This window comes from Cebus imitator, unplaced genomic scaffold, assembly GCF_001604975.1.
Source record: "Cebus imitator isolate Cc_AM_T3 unplaced genomic scaffold, Cebus_imitator-1.0 Scaffold0, whole genome shotgun sequence".
NCBI classification, from domain to species: domain Eukaryota; kingdom Metazoa; phylum Chordata; class Mammalia; order Primates; family Cebidae; genus Cebus; species Cebus imitator.
In genome coordinates this window covers 20,041,532-20,056,223 of record NW_016107315.1, presented here as the reverse complement: position 1 = coordinate 20,056,223, position 14,692 = coordinate 20,041,532, and the positions used below count along the sequence as shown (strand labels likewise).

General features: G+C 38.9%; 1 protein-coding gene and 1 long non-coding RNA gene across 8 annotated transcripts in view; one reads left to right on the top strand and one right to left on the bottom strand.

Moving 5' to 3' along the window:
• Nucleotides 1-2,837: 2,837 nt before the first annotated feature.
• LOC119470248 lies at nucleotides 2,838-6,487 on the bottom strand. 2 transcript variants are annotated; one of them, XR_005199133.1, is made up of 2 exons: nucleotides 6,016-6,487; nucleotides 2,838-3,769 (listed from the first exon to the last, which is right to left on the bottom strand). It is a non-coding gene; the product is annotated as an uncharacterized LOC119470248 (long non-coding RNA). The 2 variants fall into 2 exon arrangements; XR_005199134.1 differs by lacking the exon at nucleotides 6,016-6,487 and adding an exon at nucleotides 5,722-5,842.
• Nucleotides 6,488-6,530: 43 nt separating this feature from the next.
• CCDC15 (coiled-coil domain containing 15) overlaps nucleotides 6,531-14,692 on the top strand; it is a 101,528-nt gene continuing 93,366 nt past the window's right edge. For 2 of the 6 annotated variants that reach the window (XM_017523927.2, XM_037736431.1), the window contains exons 1-4: nucleotides 6,534-6,822; nucleotides 7,174-7,359; nucleotides 12,452-12,601; nucleotides 13,147-13,335. In XM_017523927.2, coding sequence (XP_017379416.1) covers nucleotides 7,183-7,359; nucleotides 12,452-12,601; nucleotides 13,147-13,335 — 516 coding nt within the window. In that variant the 5' untranslated portion in view covers nucleotides 6,534-6,822; nucleotides 7,174-7,182. Of the gene's footprint in view, nucleotides 6,823-7,173; nucleotides 7,360-12,451; nucleotides 12,602-13,146; nucleotides 13,336-14,692 lie in introns of all 6 variants that reach the window. The other 4 variants (XM_017523924.2, XM_017523908.2, XM_017523929.2 and 1 more) reach the window with 4 other exon arrangements.

Here is a 14,692-nt window from a genome sequence, read left to right as displayed (position 1 = left end):
GGCTATGCGGGCTCTTTTTTGGTTCCATATGAAGTTTAAGGTGGTTTTTTCCAATTCTGTGAAGAAAGTCATTGGTGGCTTGATGGGGATAGCATTGAATCTATAAATTATTTTGGGCAGTATGGCCATTTTCACGATATTGATTATTCCTAACCATAAGCATGGAGGATTCCTTATTTAATAAATGGTGTTGGGAAAACTAGTTAGCCATATGAAGAAAACTGAAACTGGACCCCTTCCTTAAACCTTGTACAACAATTAACTCAAGATGGATTAAACACTTAAACATAAGACCTACAACCATAAAAGTCCTCAAAGCAAACCTAGGCAATACCATTCAGGATATAGGCATGAGCAAAGACTTCATGACTAAAACACCAAAAGCAATGGCCATAAAAGCCAGAACTGACAAATGGGATCTAATTAAACTACAGAGCTTCTGCACAGCAAAAGAAACTATCATCAGAGTGAACAGGCAACTTACAGAATGTGAGAAAATTTTTGCAATCTATCTAACAAAGGGCTAATATCCAGTATCTAAAAAGGAACTTAAACAAATTTACAAAAACAAAACAAAAACATCAAAAAGTGAGTGAAGGTTATGAACAGACACTTCTCAAAAGAAGACATTTATGAGACCAACAAACATATGAAAAGTAGCTCATCATCACTTGTCATTAGAGAAATCCAAATCAAAATCACCATCTCACGCCAGTTAGAATGGTGATCATTAAAAAATCAGGAAACAACAGATGCTGGAGAGAATGTGGAGAAATAGGAATGCTTTTACACTGTAGGTGGGAGTGTAAATTAGTTCAACTATTGTGGAAGACAGTGTGGCGATTCCTCAAGGATCTAGAACTAGAAATACCATCTGATCCAGCAATCCCATTACTGGGTATATACCCAAAGGATTATAAATCATTCTACTATAAAGATACATGCACACGTATATTTATTGTGGCACGGTTCACAATAACAAAGACTTGGAACCAACCCAAATGCCCATCAATGATAGATTGGATAAAGAAAATGTGGCACATATACACCATGGAATACTATGGGACCATAAAAAAGGATAAGTTCATGTCCTTTGCAGGGACATGGATGAAGCTGGAAACCATCATTTTCAGCAGACTGACACAAGAACAGAAAACTAAATACTACATGTTCTCACTCATAAGTGGGAGCTGAACAATGAGAACACATCAACACAGGGAGGGTAACATCTCACAACAGGGAAGGATAGCATAGGAGAAATACCTAATGTAGATGAGGGGTTGATGGGTGCAGCAAACCACCATGACACATGTACACCTATGTAACAAACCTGCACATTCTGCACATGTATCCAATAACTTAAAGTATAATAATAAAAAAAAGTAATTGCAGTTTTGGGCCATGAATTTTAAATGATTATAACTAGGCTCAAACACATTATTAATCAAAAAGGAACCATCACAATCAACACATTTTTGCCAATGAGAAATAAGTTTATTCCTGTTGTGTAACAATTTGCGCTTCAGGATTTGCTGAACTCTTGAAAAGCATTTTCTGCATCCTGCTGGTTGTAGAAGTGTTTTCCCTGCAAAAAGTTGTTGAGATGCTTGAAGCAGTGGTAGTTGGCAACCAGTCGGGTGAATACGGCGGATGAGGCAAAACTTTATAGTTTTCATTTGTTCAACTTTTTGAAGGGTTGGTTGTGCAACATGCGGTCAGGTGTTGTAGTTGTCATGGAGAAGAATTGGGCCCTTTCTGTTGACCAATGTTGGCTGCAGGCAATTGCAGTTTTCAGTGCCTCATTGATTTGCTGAGCATACTTCTTAGATGTAATGGTTTCACCAGGATTTAGAAAGCCGTAGTGGATCAGACTGGCACCAGACCACCAGTGACCAATCACCTATTTCTGGTGCTTTGGGATGTGCTGTGGAGCTTCTTCTGGGTCCAACCACTGACCTGGTCATTGCCAGTTGTTGTATAAAATCTACTTTTCGTAGCACGTCTCAATCTGATTGAGGAATGTTTCATTGTTATGTAGAATAAGAGAAGACAATGCTTCAAAATTATGATTCTTTCAATATTTCAGTTGGCTCACAAGGCATCCACTTATGGAACTTTTCACCTTTCCAATTTGCTTCAAATGCTGAGTTACCATAGGATGATCAACACTGAGTTCTTAGGCAACTTCTTGTATAGTTATAAGAGGATCAGCTTCAATGATTGCTCTCAATTGATCGTTGTCAATTTTCTGTGGTTGGCCACCATGCTCCTCATTTTCAAGGCTCTTGTTTCCTTTGCAGAACTATTTTTTTTTAAATTGCGCGGAGTCTTGCTCTGTTGCTGGAGTGCAGTGGCATGATCTTGGCTCATTGCAACCTCTGCCTCCCAGGTTCAAGTGATTCTCCCACCTCAGCCTCCTGAGTAGCTGGCATTACAGGTACGTGCCACCACGCCCAGCTAATTTTTGTATTTTTAGTACAGGGTTTCGCCATTTTGGCCTGGCTGGTCACGAGCTCTTAACCTCAAGTGATCCACTGGCCTTGGCCTCCCAAAGTGCTGGGATTACAGGCATGAGCCACTGTGCCTGGCCATCCTTTGCAAAACTTCTTGAACCACTACTGCACTGTAGGTTCATTAGCAGTTCCTGGGCCAAATGCATTCTTGATGTTGCCAGTTGTCTCTGCTGCTTTACAGCCCATTTTGAACTTGAATAAGAAAACTGCTCACATTTGGTTTTTGTCTAACATCATTTCCATAGACTAAAATAAACAGTCACTAGCCAAAAAAAAAAAAAAAAAAAAAAAAAAAAACTGCAAGGTGAGAAATGCCTTTTAAGCTGATGTATAACATACATTTATTAAAGCACATATTCCAATATCAAACGGCAAATTCCAACAATGCAAAAACCAGAATTACTTTTGCAGTCACCTAATAGTAGCTGTTTTTTGTTCCTTGCCCCTCTGGGTGGAGGTAGGATGGGTTTCCTTCTTGCTATTCAGTTACTCAGTGCTATTGCTAAACTACTTCCTCCCTTTTTCTTAACCTCACCTTTAACTTTGAACCTCATATCACCAGACTATACCATGCTTGGCTTTCCAAGCTATACTTATCCACCAACTTCCAAGCCTTTTCCTGAAATTCCTTGAAAATTGTTGCTACTGGCTGTCTCCAACATCATTCTTATTATATTTTTTGGTGATTTCAGTATCCTCATGGATCATCCACTCAATGCTCTGGTGCTTGGTTTCTATGACCTCTTCTTATCCAGTGATCTTTTTCTTTAACCTACCTTAGCTTTCCCTTCTTTGGTCATACGATAGACTTTGACAGCACCAATAATCACAGCCTCTCCATACACTCAGCTTCAAGCATCCTACTGTCAGATCACCACTTCTTATTCTAGCACATTCTTTTGATGAGCTCTAACAAATCTTAGACCCCCACAGGGATGTACAACTTACTGACTCTACTGACTTTTCATTATCTCTTACCTTCTACTTGTCTCATATAACAAATGACCCTCAAATTTAGCATCTTAATACAACAAACATTATCTCACACAGTTTCTGGTTGGGTGGTCTGGCTCAGGGCCTCTTATGAGGTTGCAGTCAAGTTGTTAGTTGAGAGTACAGTCTCTGAAGACTTGATTAGGGCTTGAGGGTCTACTTCCACATTCATTCACAGGGCTGCTAGCAGAATGTTTGTTTCTTGCCACGTGATCCTCTTTATAGAACTGCTAATGATGTACATGGCTTCCCTCAGAGCAGATCTGAGACGGAGGGAGGGAAGGAGGGAGAGAGAGCGAGCAAGCAAGTGCACATGAGCATATCTATTATAACCTAACTCTGTAGTAACATACCATCCCTTCTGCCATATTCTGTTGGTCATACAGACCAACCTAGGTACAATGTGGGAGGGGACTATACATAGCTGTGAACACCAAGAGGTGGGGATCATTAGGGGCCATCTTGGAGGATGGCTACAATACTATTTTACAGAGAAAACAGAATAATCAGAAGAAAATTTCCATAAGCTCCTACCACCACATTACCTAATTATCACTATACAGTATAATCTAACTTTACTGCTATTATTATAATTAACTGTACCTCCTGGTATCTAAAGCCAGTCCCTCCACTTGTTTACTAGATTCCATTTCCTCTGCCCTCTTAAGGATATACAATCATGTGCCACATAACAACATTTTGGTCACTGAAGGACCACATATATGATGGTGGTCCCATAAAATTATAATACTGTATTTTTACTGTATCTTTTCTATGTTTAGATATACAAATATTTACCATTGTGTTACAAATGCCTATAGTATTCAATACAGTAACATGCTGGGTGTAGCCTAGGGACAATATGCTATACCATATAGCCTTGGTGTGTAGTAGACTATAGCATTTAGGTTTGGGTAAGTACATTCTTTGAGGTTTGCACAAGGACAAAATTACCTAATAATGCATTTCTCAAAATGTATCCCCATCTTTAAGTGACATGTGACTGTAGATCCCCAAATTCTCTCATATCTCTCCTGCATCACGTGTTTTCTCCTGTCTACTGGACAATTTCCACCAATGAAGAATATATGCTATGATCTTAAAGAACTCTCTTACGATCCTACCTCTACATTCAGCCACCTGTTTCACTGTGTCCCTTCAGAACAAAATTCATGGGAAGAATTGTCTAAAATTGCTGTCTCCAATTTCTTCTCCTACTCTTTCTTGCCTAACCTATCAGGCTTTTGCTCTCCAACTGCTCTAAAGACACTGCTCTTTTTAAAGTTATCAGTGACTTCCACGTGGTCAAGTCCAAAAGTCAATTTTCAGTCCTCATCTTATTTGGTCTATCAGCAGGATTTAACACAGATGGTCTGCCCTCAGTGGACCATTTCGTTTTCGCCTGGCTTTCAAGGTATCACACCCCCGTGGTTTTCTTCCTTAATTTATGGACAAATCCTTCTCAATCTCTTAGCATTCTCTTCCTCTTCTGCTCAGTCTTTGTAATAGTGAAATACCCTAGGGCTGTTTTAGGATCTATGCTTTTATCTGTCTATATTCAACCCCTTGATGATTCCATCCAGTTTCATGGCTTTAAATCTACAGGCTAACAACTCTTAGATTTATATTTTCAGCCCAGAACTCTTCTCTGAGCTCCAGACACTTTTCCTTATCCTATCTTCTTGGATGTTGATTAGTAAGCAAAACTCAATCTGCCCCAAACTGAACTCCTGATTTTCCCCTTTCCAAATCTACTCCTTCCACTCTCTTCACTGTGTCAGTAAATAGTAATTTCATCCTGACAGTTGCTCGGGATAAAGCCCCTAGTTTTCCTTGACATCTGTCTTACACAATCCATATCCAAACCTTTAACAGATCCTGACAGTTTTGACTCCCAAATAGATACAGAATCCAATCACTTAACATGATCTCAACCACCGCTTCCTTGATCCGACATCATAATCCCTTATCCGCATTATTGCAATAGCCGCCTAATTGGCCTTCTTTACCGTCTATTTTCACTATAGCACTCAGAATTATTTTTTTAAATTTAAATCACATTATGGTGTTCCTTTGCTCCAAACCTTGCTCCAGTGGCTCCCCATCTCAACATCTATGGTGGCTTACATGTTCGATTCGATTGCCTGCCCTTCCAGTTTTGACCTCCTGTCTCAGCATTCTTCCCCTCTCCCTCTGCTCTAGTCACTGTCCGCACCTTGGGGCGTTTGTACTTGCTGTTTTATCTGGAACACGTTTATAAAGCCTCCGTTGCAGAGCACAGTGGCTTCTTCTATTATCTCTTTTAAGTCTTTGCTCAAAAGTACTTCAGTGCAGCTTCTCTGCACATTCTAGTATTTTATCCCTCCCATTCCCACCCTGCCCACCACACTCCCTATCCTCTTAGCTTTTACTCCACATCACACACGTTTACTCACTCACTGTTTATTCGCTTATTTCCCCCTCACTCTACTGTGAATTCCCTGAGAAGGGATATTTGTTTCGTTTATACTTGTGTATCTCTGGTGCTTAGAACAGTACGGGTGTATAAAAAGCTCGCAGTAATGTATGTTAACCGAATGAATAAATTAACCCACAGAGATAATCGAGTGTCTCTGGATTACAGCAGAGCTTGCAGCAGAGAGGGAGACCACTCAGGACGCCGTGATGTCCAAATATAATAACATGCACGAAACAGCGTGGTAAAATGAGCTGCACAAAGAACCCGAAAAATTTGTTAGCTTAGTTTGTTTCTCCAGGAAGCCGGGCCTCCCTGTTTCATTCTTTTCCAGTGCTTCCCTCTACTGCGACCCCTGGCCCGCCGAGTCGGCCAGTTCACAAGCCCAACGCATCCCTTTCCGGAGAGATTTAGGAGGTCTCGGGGCTGGAACTTCAGTCCCACCACGCCTCAGACAGCGAGCGCATTACCCAGCGACGGCGCGCACCCACACATTCCCGCCCCATCAGCCGCACAGGAAAAGGAAGTGACCCAACCAGGGAAGCCCGAAACCCCGCCTCTCCCGTCTTCCCAGCTGCGGGAGGGGACGCGGGGCCCGGAAGGGGCGGGCACAAGGCTACGGAAGGGCGGGACGGAGCGGCCCACCCAAAAGTGGCGGTTTGCTTGAGGCAGTTACCTTAGTACCCAGAGTAGACTGAGTCTGTGGCTAGCTGCGGGCGGACTCCTGGCCAGTGCTGTCTCAGCCGGAGTGGGCCTCCGGGTCTCAGAAGCAGGCTTTTATCTGGCCCGAGGCACCTAGCCGTTCAGCGCGTCTTCCCATAACCGGATACCGATAATTGGAACTCTCGGCTGCAGACCCAGGTTCCCGCCCCTCCCTTTGCCCCCGGGCTGCGGCTGTCATTCCGCCCTTCCTGCCTCGCTGCGCCCACAGCTGGGCACAATCTTCGTTCTTTCATTCCCATCCTTTCTCTTCCCTCTCATGGCCATTTCTTCTAGAAAGCAACTTTAAAACCTTTCTTGCCTTTTTATTTCTTCCCATGTCTCTTCCCTTCGTTTCTTCCTTTTTCTCCAGAATCCTTTTTTTCAAATCCGTGCCAGTCTTCTGCCTCCAGGGCTTCTCTCCTTTTCACGGGCCTATGGCTCATGTGTTAGGAGGTTGAACTTTTAATGCAGTCGTTTGAAGATTTTAAGCTTTTTCTTTCTCCTAACCAGGAGTTACAGATGCCGGGAAGTATGGCCCGAAAAAAACCTCGAAATAACACACGGTTGCCCCTGGCTTTAAACCCCTTGAAGAGCAAGGACGTGTTGGCAGTGCTGGCTGAGAGGAACCAGGCTATAGTACCAGTTGGGGCATGGGTGGAACCTGCGTCACCAGATAGTTTGGAAATCCCAGCATATGTGAGTGTCAGTTTGATCCAAATATGGTGGGGTTTCCCACCACCTTTTTTACTACCTTTCTCTAATCTGGGTGCTTAAAGATGAACAATCCGAGGATGCTGTTTCTATTCTGCCATAAATAGATTATGTCCTTGCATTAGAATTATAGAACAAACAAGTATTTGCCAAAACTTGACTGCAACTTCAGTTGGCATAATCAAATACTACTCACCTACTATAATATATAGACCATAATCTACATGCAACAGGTTATATAGATACATATCTGTATATCAGTTTACTTCAGACTCTTGATTGGTTGCTGTGCCCAAGACATAGCACTATCTACATCTTCCAGACACTGCAACTTAGTATGGATGACAGTTGACATACTTTAAGTAACATTAATTGGTTGCTTAAGGTTTATGATAAATTTTGTAATGAGGATTCAGGCAAAAATCGGATAATAGAATAAAGGAGAAGGGGATGAACTCTGGTAATCTGAGAAGGTCTAACTAGAAATTCCACAATTTCTGATAGTCTTTCACTAAACTTTGCCCCTTAGCTATGTGTTCAAATTTAAATTGGCACCTACCGCACTGTGTTATAATAGATTGTTTATATATCTTTTCCTGATGCAGCGTGAGCTCCTTGAGCTTAGAGGACAAATCTCATTTATCATCACACTCCCACTTTTATCTTAAAGACTGCCTAATATATATATAGACACTCATGAAATATTTATGAAAGGCACAAAATGTCTTCTGTATATATAGACAAGGTGCTGAACATGGATGAAAAAAGTATGAGGTATGTTCCCTCAGTATACTTGATCTCAGAGGAGAAATGAGACATATTTAAAGTAAATGTTAAAGTAATGGAATATACTATATTCATTTTACTTTTGTTTGCACATATGTATGTATATTCATTGATTTATTCCTACTCTACCTATTTCCAAAACGAAGTTTAAGAGTCTAGGTGGTATATCTAAGTTCTAAGAATATAATGCCTAATCAAAGAGGAAGCTCTGACGTTGGGTTGATGTGACCCAGAAAAGTGTAATGAAGAATTTGAATTATCGGAGAAGGGAAGGGAATGATTCTCCTATTAAGGAGAATGGGGAGAGTAAGAAGTAAGAAAGGTTCAGGATTCTAAGGGTAGATTAGATTGGTTGGAGTGGAAAATTTAGTAGGAGAATGGTTGTTGACAGGATTATGGAAAATAGGGATGGTAGAGAACCATAGGAAATTTTGGAGAAGGGATCGACTTTAATTGTTTAATATTTACAGGTGAATTTTATGATCAACCGGTGTTTTGATTAGATTAATTGCTTCAAAGATTTTGAAGACTACAGAGTGGTTGGATCCTGGGGATAAATTATAACAATTTAAGCATGAAGTATAGCATCAAAACTTTGTTAATGGTAAGGAATAGAGAAGAAAAGCCTTGAAAAAGGATGGTTGAAGTGCTTGAGCCCACGAGTTTTAGGCTGCAGTAAGCTGTGATCGTGCTACTGCACTTTAGCCTAGGCAACAGAATGAGACCCCATCTCTGGGGGTGGGGGGTAATGAGAGAAAAGGAATGGAATGAGAAGGTATAAATGCAAGAAACACCCCACAGGACTCAGTAACATTTGGTATAAAGGTATTTTGGTATTTATGTTGTTGACACCTGTTTTTGATTGCTCAAATTATATCTGTATAATATCAGTAGTATCAACATGCCTAAAATTTTACACCATCAAGCTTTTTCTATGTTAAGAAGTATTGAATATCGTATTCACAGACACTCACTTAAAATAGTCTTGGAACATGGATAAACGTATCTTATTTTCCTGATTTAAAAATTTGTGATCAGTTCCAGCCAAAGGGAGTTTGATCAAACATCTAATAGAACTCCTTATAGCTTTAGCATATCTAGTCTGGGTATCCACCCTTATTAACAGATACAGCTCTGTCAGCTCAAAATAAATGCTGAATAGTTTACTTCTAAAGCTTGGCCCTTAGATCATGTCTGTTCTAAAGGGAAAATTGTAATTATTTTTCTCCCCAAAATTTCAGGGGGCCATCAGGATTCCTAAAAATATCATAACTTTAGACTACCTCCCCCCAATAATTATTAATAAATTAGCATCAAAAAACACTGCTATTCTATCATCATATATGGGTATTACGTTATTTTATAATTTGTTTTGGTTATCTTTTGCTATGTAACTAACCACCCCAGAACTTAGTGGTATAAAGCAGATAATACTGTGTATCAGGAGTTTGAGTAGGGTACAATGGTTATGGCTTGTCTCTGCTCCATAGTGTCTGGGGCCTCAGCTGGGGCTCAAGTAACTGGACATGTCTGGGACATATTGACTATTTTCTGGCTGTTGGTTGGAGCTAGAAAATAGTCAGGCTATCCCAGTCATGTGGCACCTGCTAGGCTGTAATGTTCATGATAGCTTTCTTATTCACATATCTGACACTTGGGCTAGGATAACTAGAATGTCTGGATGCTGGCTAGATATGTTTCTCTTTTCATATGGCTTCTCTATTTGACTAACTTGGGCTTCCTCACAGCATGGTAATCTCAGGCTAGTCAGAATTTTTATACAGTGCTGACTTTTTTCAGAATGAGCACTCTTAAGAACCCAGGTGGAAGTTGCTTTATGACCTGGCTTGGGAAATCACAGAGCCCTTTTGCCTCATTTTGTTAGGTATTTGGAGTCAGACCAAATTCACTTTGGGAGAGGACTACCCAAGAGCATGAAGGCTAGGAGACTTGATTCATTGAAGAGAGATCTAACTGCTATGTCATTAAGCACCAGCTCCATCCCATGTGAATGTGTTCTTTGGATGTTGTGAGAAACACTTCATTCCATATGGCCCCCTTGGATAGTCCATAAGGTGCATAAAGGCTATGAGAAGTTAGCTGTACAATCAAAACAACATTTCACTGTATTTAACCCTGTATTCCCAAAATTTATTTCAATCTGGGAACCTCTGAACATCCCACAGAACAAGTGTTCTTGGTGGCCTTGCACTATGGTACTTGCTAAGAAAAGTACATTTCTAAAATCTTGTATACTCTTTTATTTGGTTTACAATTGAGATCCACAATCTGTAATCAGTCATACACTTCAGTAAGATGTTTGATAATCTTATGGTGTAAAAGAGGAGCAGAGAGAATGGAAGTAAAACAAAGAGGCTGACTAGCTTAAACTTGTCTGGGGCTTGAGTTAATCTGGGTCAGTTGTTCAGGCTTTATTACATGTATGTTTCTTCTTTGGAATTATTTTACCTAATTGTTCTTTGACACTTTATATTCCACTAAAATAGTTTATGCAATAGACTTCTTGGAAATTTTAACTTAAGTTGAAATTTGAATGCATTTGATTTTGAGAATTTAATGACAGCCTGTAAAATGATCTGAGGCACCCTTCAGAATTAGAAGTCGGAATCACTGAGTTAGAAGAAAGAATAGGTAGGAGATATGATGATGATTTTATTTAATTAGAAAATTCCTATTGAAAGACAGACGTAGTCAAGAGAAAAGCAGTGTAGAGAGGAACATAATTGTTGGAGTCAGAAACTTCTAGTTCTGCTACTAGTCAGCTATATTAAAATTACTTAATCTTTCTGAATCCCAGTTTCCTCATCTGTAACATAAGGGATAAGAATACATACTACTAAACTTGGTTTTGAGGATAGAAAATGTAGTTAAAATATTTGTCACATAATAGATCCATAATAATGATAAGTGCTATTATGATGATGACTATGGTTGTTATTCAGAGCACTTAGAGGAGATAAATGCAGATGGTAGAGAACCATAGGAAATTTTGGAGAAGGGATCGACTTTAATTGTTTAATATTTACAGGTGAATTTTATGATCAACCGGCCATGGGCCCGGGATGTGGCATGCTGCATGTGGCCCAGGATGGCTTTGAATGTGGCCCAACATAAATTAATAAATTTTCTTTCTTTCTTTTTTTTTTTTTTTTTTTTTTTTTTGGTTTCTTTTTTTTTTTTTTTTTTTTTTTATTGAGACAGAGTCTTGCTCTATTGCCCAGGCTGGAGTGCAGTGGCACAATCTCAGCTCACTACAGTCTCCACCTCCCCGTTTCAAGTGAGTCTCCTGCCTCAGCTTCCCAAGTAATTGGGATTACAGGTGCCCACCACCATGCCTGGCTAATTTTTGTATTTTTAGTAGAGATGGGGTTTTGCCATGTTGGTCAGACCGGTCTTGAACTCCTGACCTCAGGTGATCCACCCGCCTTGGCCTCCCACAGTGCTGGGGTTACAGGCATGCGCCACTGTGCCTTGCCTAAATTGATAAATTTTCTTAAAACACTTTGAGTTTTTTTTGTGATTTTTTTTTTTTTAAGCTCATCAGCTGTCCTTAGTGTATTTTATGTAACAGTTTTTCCAGTGTGGCCTCGGGAAGCCAAAAAATTGGACACCCTTGGTTTAGAATATGTTTTGGAATTGGATAATTATATAAATATATATTGACTATCCTTATAGTCAAGGCTCTGTACTACATGCTATAGGGGAAACAAGGGAGAATTGAATACATATCCTGCCCTCAAAGAGTTTATAATCTAATAGGGGTGTCAAGAAGTATGATACTCAGTTAACATTGGTGAAATGAGAAGTGTTATAGTATAAGAGGGCTTTAGAGGAAGAAAGTGTTGTGGGAAGTGCTGAGGAGTGGATATTAAATGGTTGTGAAAACTGAGTAGGCCTTTACTAGGTGGAGATGAGAGGAAGGGCATGCCAAATTAAAAATGGAGCATAATGCCAAGTATGAAGACATTTTGCAATAGGACATATTTGGTGAGTGGTAAATAACCTGGTGTGTCTTGACTACGCCATTTTAGAGAATGTGTAACATATGATAGGTTTAATTTGGTTCATTAAGAATTAATGAAGACACCTTTAGTTCTAGTTCAATAAAAATATTAAGATTTGATTTGAGTACTCATGCATTCCATTTTTTTTTTGTACGGAATGGAATTATTTTTTTCAGGATTGTATCCTGACTGCTCTGTGTTTACAACAGCCCTAGTGGACAAAACTGCTGACATTTAAGTTCATTTTCTATCTTTCATCTTTAAAGACATCAGCATATTTGATTGAGGAAGAACTAAAGGAACAGCTAAGAAAAAAACAAGAAGCTTTGAAACATTTTCAGAAACAAGTTAAATACCGAGTAAATCAACAAATTAGGTTGAGAAAAAAGCAGCAGCTTCAGAAGTCTTATGAAAGAGTAAGTTCAAAAGTGAGCCTGAGTAAAGATTGAATGGAAAGTATGTGTGTTATGTGATAAGCTATTAGGCAGTAACAGAATTACTTTTCTTTGATTCTGTGCTTGTGAGGACAGTAGATCTGATTAACTAGTGAGGACAGTAGATTTTTATGTAGAGAAACCATGTTTTTTTTTCTATGTTCTGACTCATTTTTTTTGCTTTTACCAAGTAAACAAAATGTCAGAATTTTGGGTTCAGACTTGAGTTTGAATTTTGGCTTTGCCACTTATTAGCTATTGACTTTTGGCTAATTAACTTCATTGATTGTAGTTTCTTCATCCATAAAATAAGGATATGATACTTCTCTCATAGGATTGTGTGTGAGTTAGATGAGATAACCTAAATTATTAGCACATCGGAGGTACCTGGTAAATGTTAGTTCCTCTGCCAGTAAAGCCTCTCCCCTGCCCCCACCCCAATTTAAAATCCTGAATTGCTTAGAGGCATTATTGGATTACTCTGTATTGGAGTAGAATGTTACTATCCCCCTTTCTTCTTTTTGTAGGCGGAAAAAGAAGGCTCTATAGCCATGCAGTCTTCACCAGCACACTTAACTTTCAAAAGGACAAGTGTTTTTCCAAACAATTTAAATGCCGCTATCGGAAGTTCTAGGTTATCTCCTTCCCTGATGCTTGGGGAGGGAACAGATGATGAAGAGAATCAGAATGAATTATTTCAACAACAAGCCCAGGCTGTAAGTACCTGTGCATTTTATTTTATGTCTATGATATTTTCCCCATCCCCTAAACTATAAATATGACATCTGTGGTGTGAGGTAGGGATTAAGAGTTATTGCATTCAGCTTCACTTTTTATAATCACGTCTTTTTTGTTTTAGCTTTGTAAAGTGGAGAACAGTGGGATAATGCTTTTTGAAATTTTTAAATTTACATTTATTTGTTTTTGATAAGATGCTCTAAAATTAACTAAAGAAAGGTGCCAAAGTGTTGGAATTCAAAAGCACTTTAGGTCAAGAACATGGATTTTCCCAATTATACTGAAATTATATTCTGGGTAAGCTACTATTAGCTTGTAGTATACAGAGAGAAATGATTCTTACCTTTGTTGCAAAGAAGTTAGTATACATGGGAGCATTTCATTTATTGTTTATGTTTGTCTAATTTTTCTGTTTTTTAATCTGATTATCACAATAAATGAATCTATAGTTGTAGGTTAAGGAATAGTATAATAAATGCATAACGTATTTAGAGTTTTTGGAAAAATGTAATTAGTATTTAGTGACTCATTTTATATAACTAATATTTAAAAATTAACCACTATGAGTAGACTCATCCATTCAAATTGCTTGACTCTGTCCAGTTAGCCCCAAACTTAGTATACCTGAGCTTTTGTCCAGTTGACGTAGTCTTCAACTGTGCTTCAGGAATTGTTCTTCATCTTATTTAAAATGTATTCCTAGAAATAATGAGAGGAAGAGAGAAAACATGGAAAATTATGAGGATTTGAAAATAAAAGCTGTATTATTGCTTAAGTTAACATACTTGGTCATAATTGTGCTATTTGCTATTAATAGGAAAAGCTTTAGAAGCAAACATTATCGTGTTGAAATACTATTAAAATTTTTTCATTGTCCATGACTATTTGACACTTTCTTGTCATTGTTCAGTTTGTAAGAATCATTTTTATTTGTTAGGAAATATTTATTGAGCCAGGCACTGCATAAAGTGCAAGGAATAGAACACTGACTTAAGATACATAGTCCTTGCTTTTGTGGTGCTTAATAGCTATTACTTCATCTGTATAATACGTAAATACAACTCATCAGTCAGCAGTGTTTGCATATGCTGTTTGTTATGCATTGTAGTGATACTAAGGAGATGTGAAATAGGACCCTCCATGGGTTTATATTTTCAGGTAGAGATACAAAACAAAACTAGTAGACCACTCATTCTGTTAGATAAAAATATAGAGAAATTTCCTATATTTTACAATAAAGTTGTGCTACGGGAGTTCAGAAATTTTTAAGGAAACCGTAGGGGAAGAATTCATGGGGGAGAGAGAATTGAACTACAAATTACTCTGTTGCCCAGG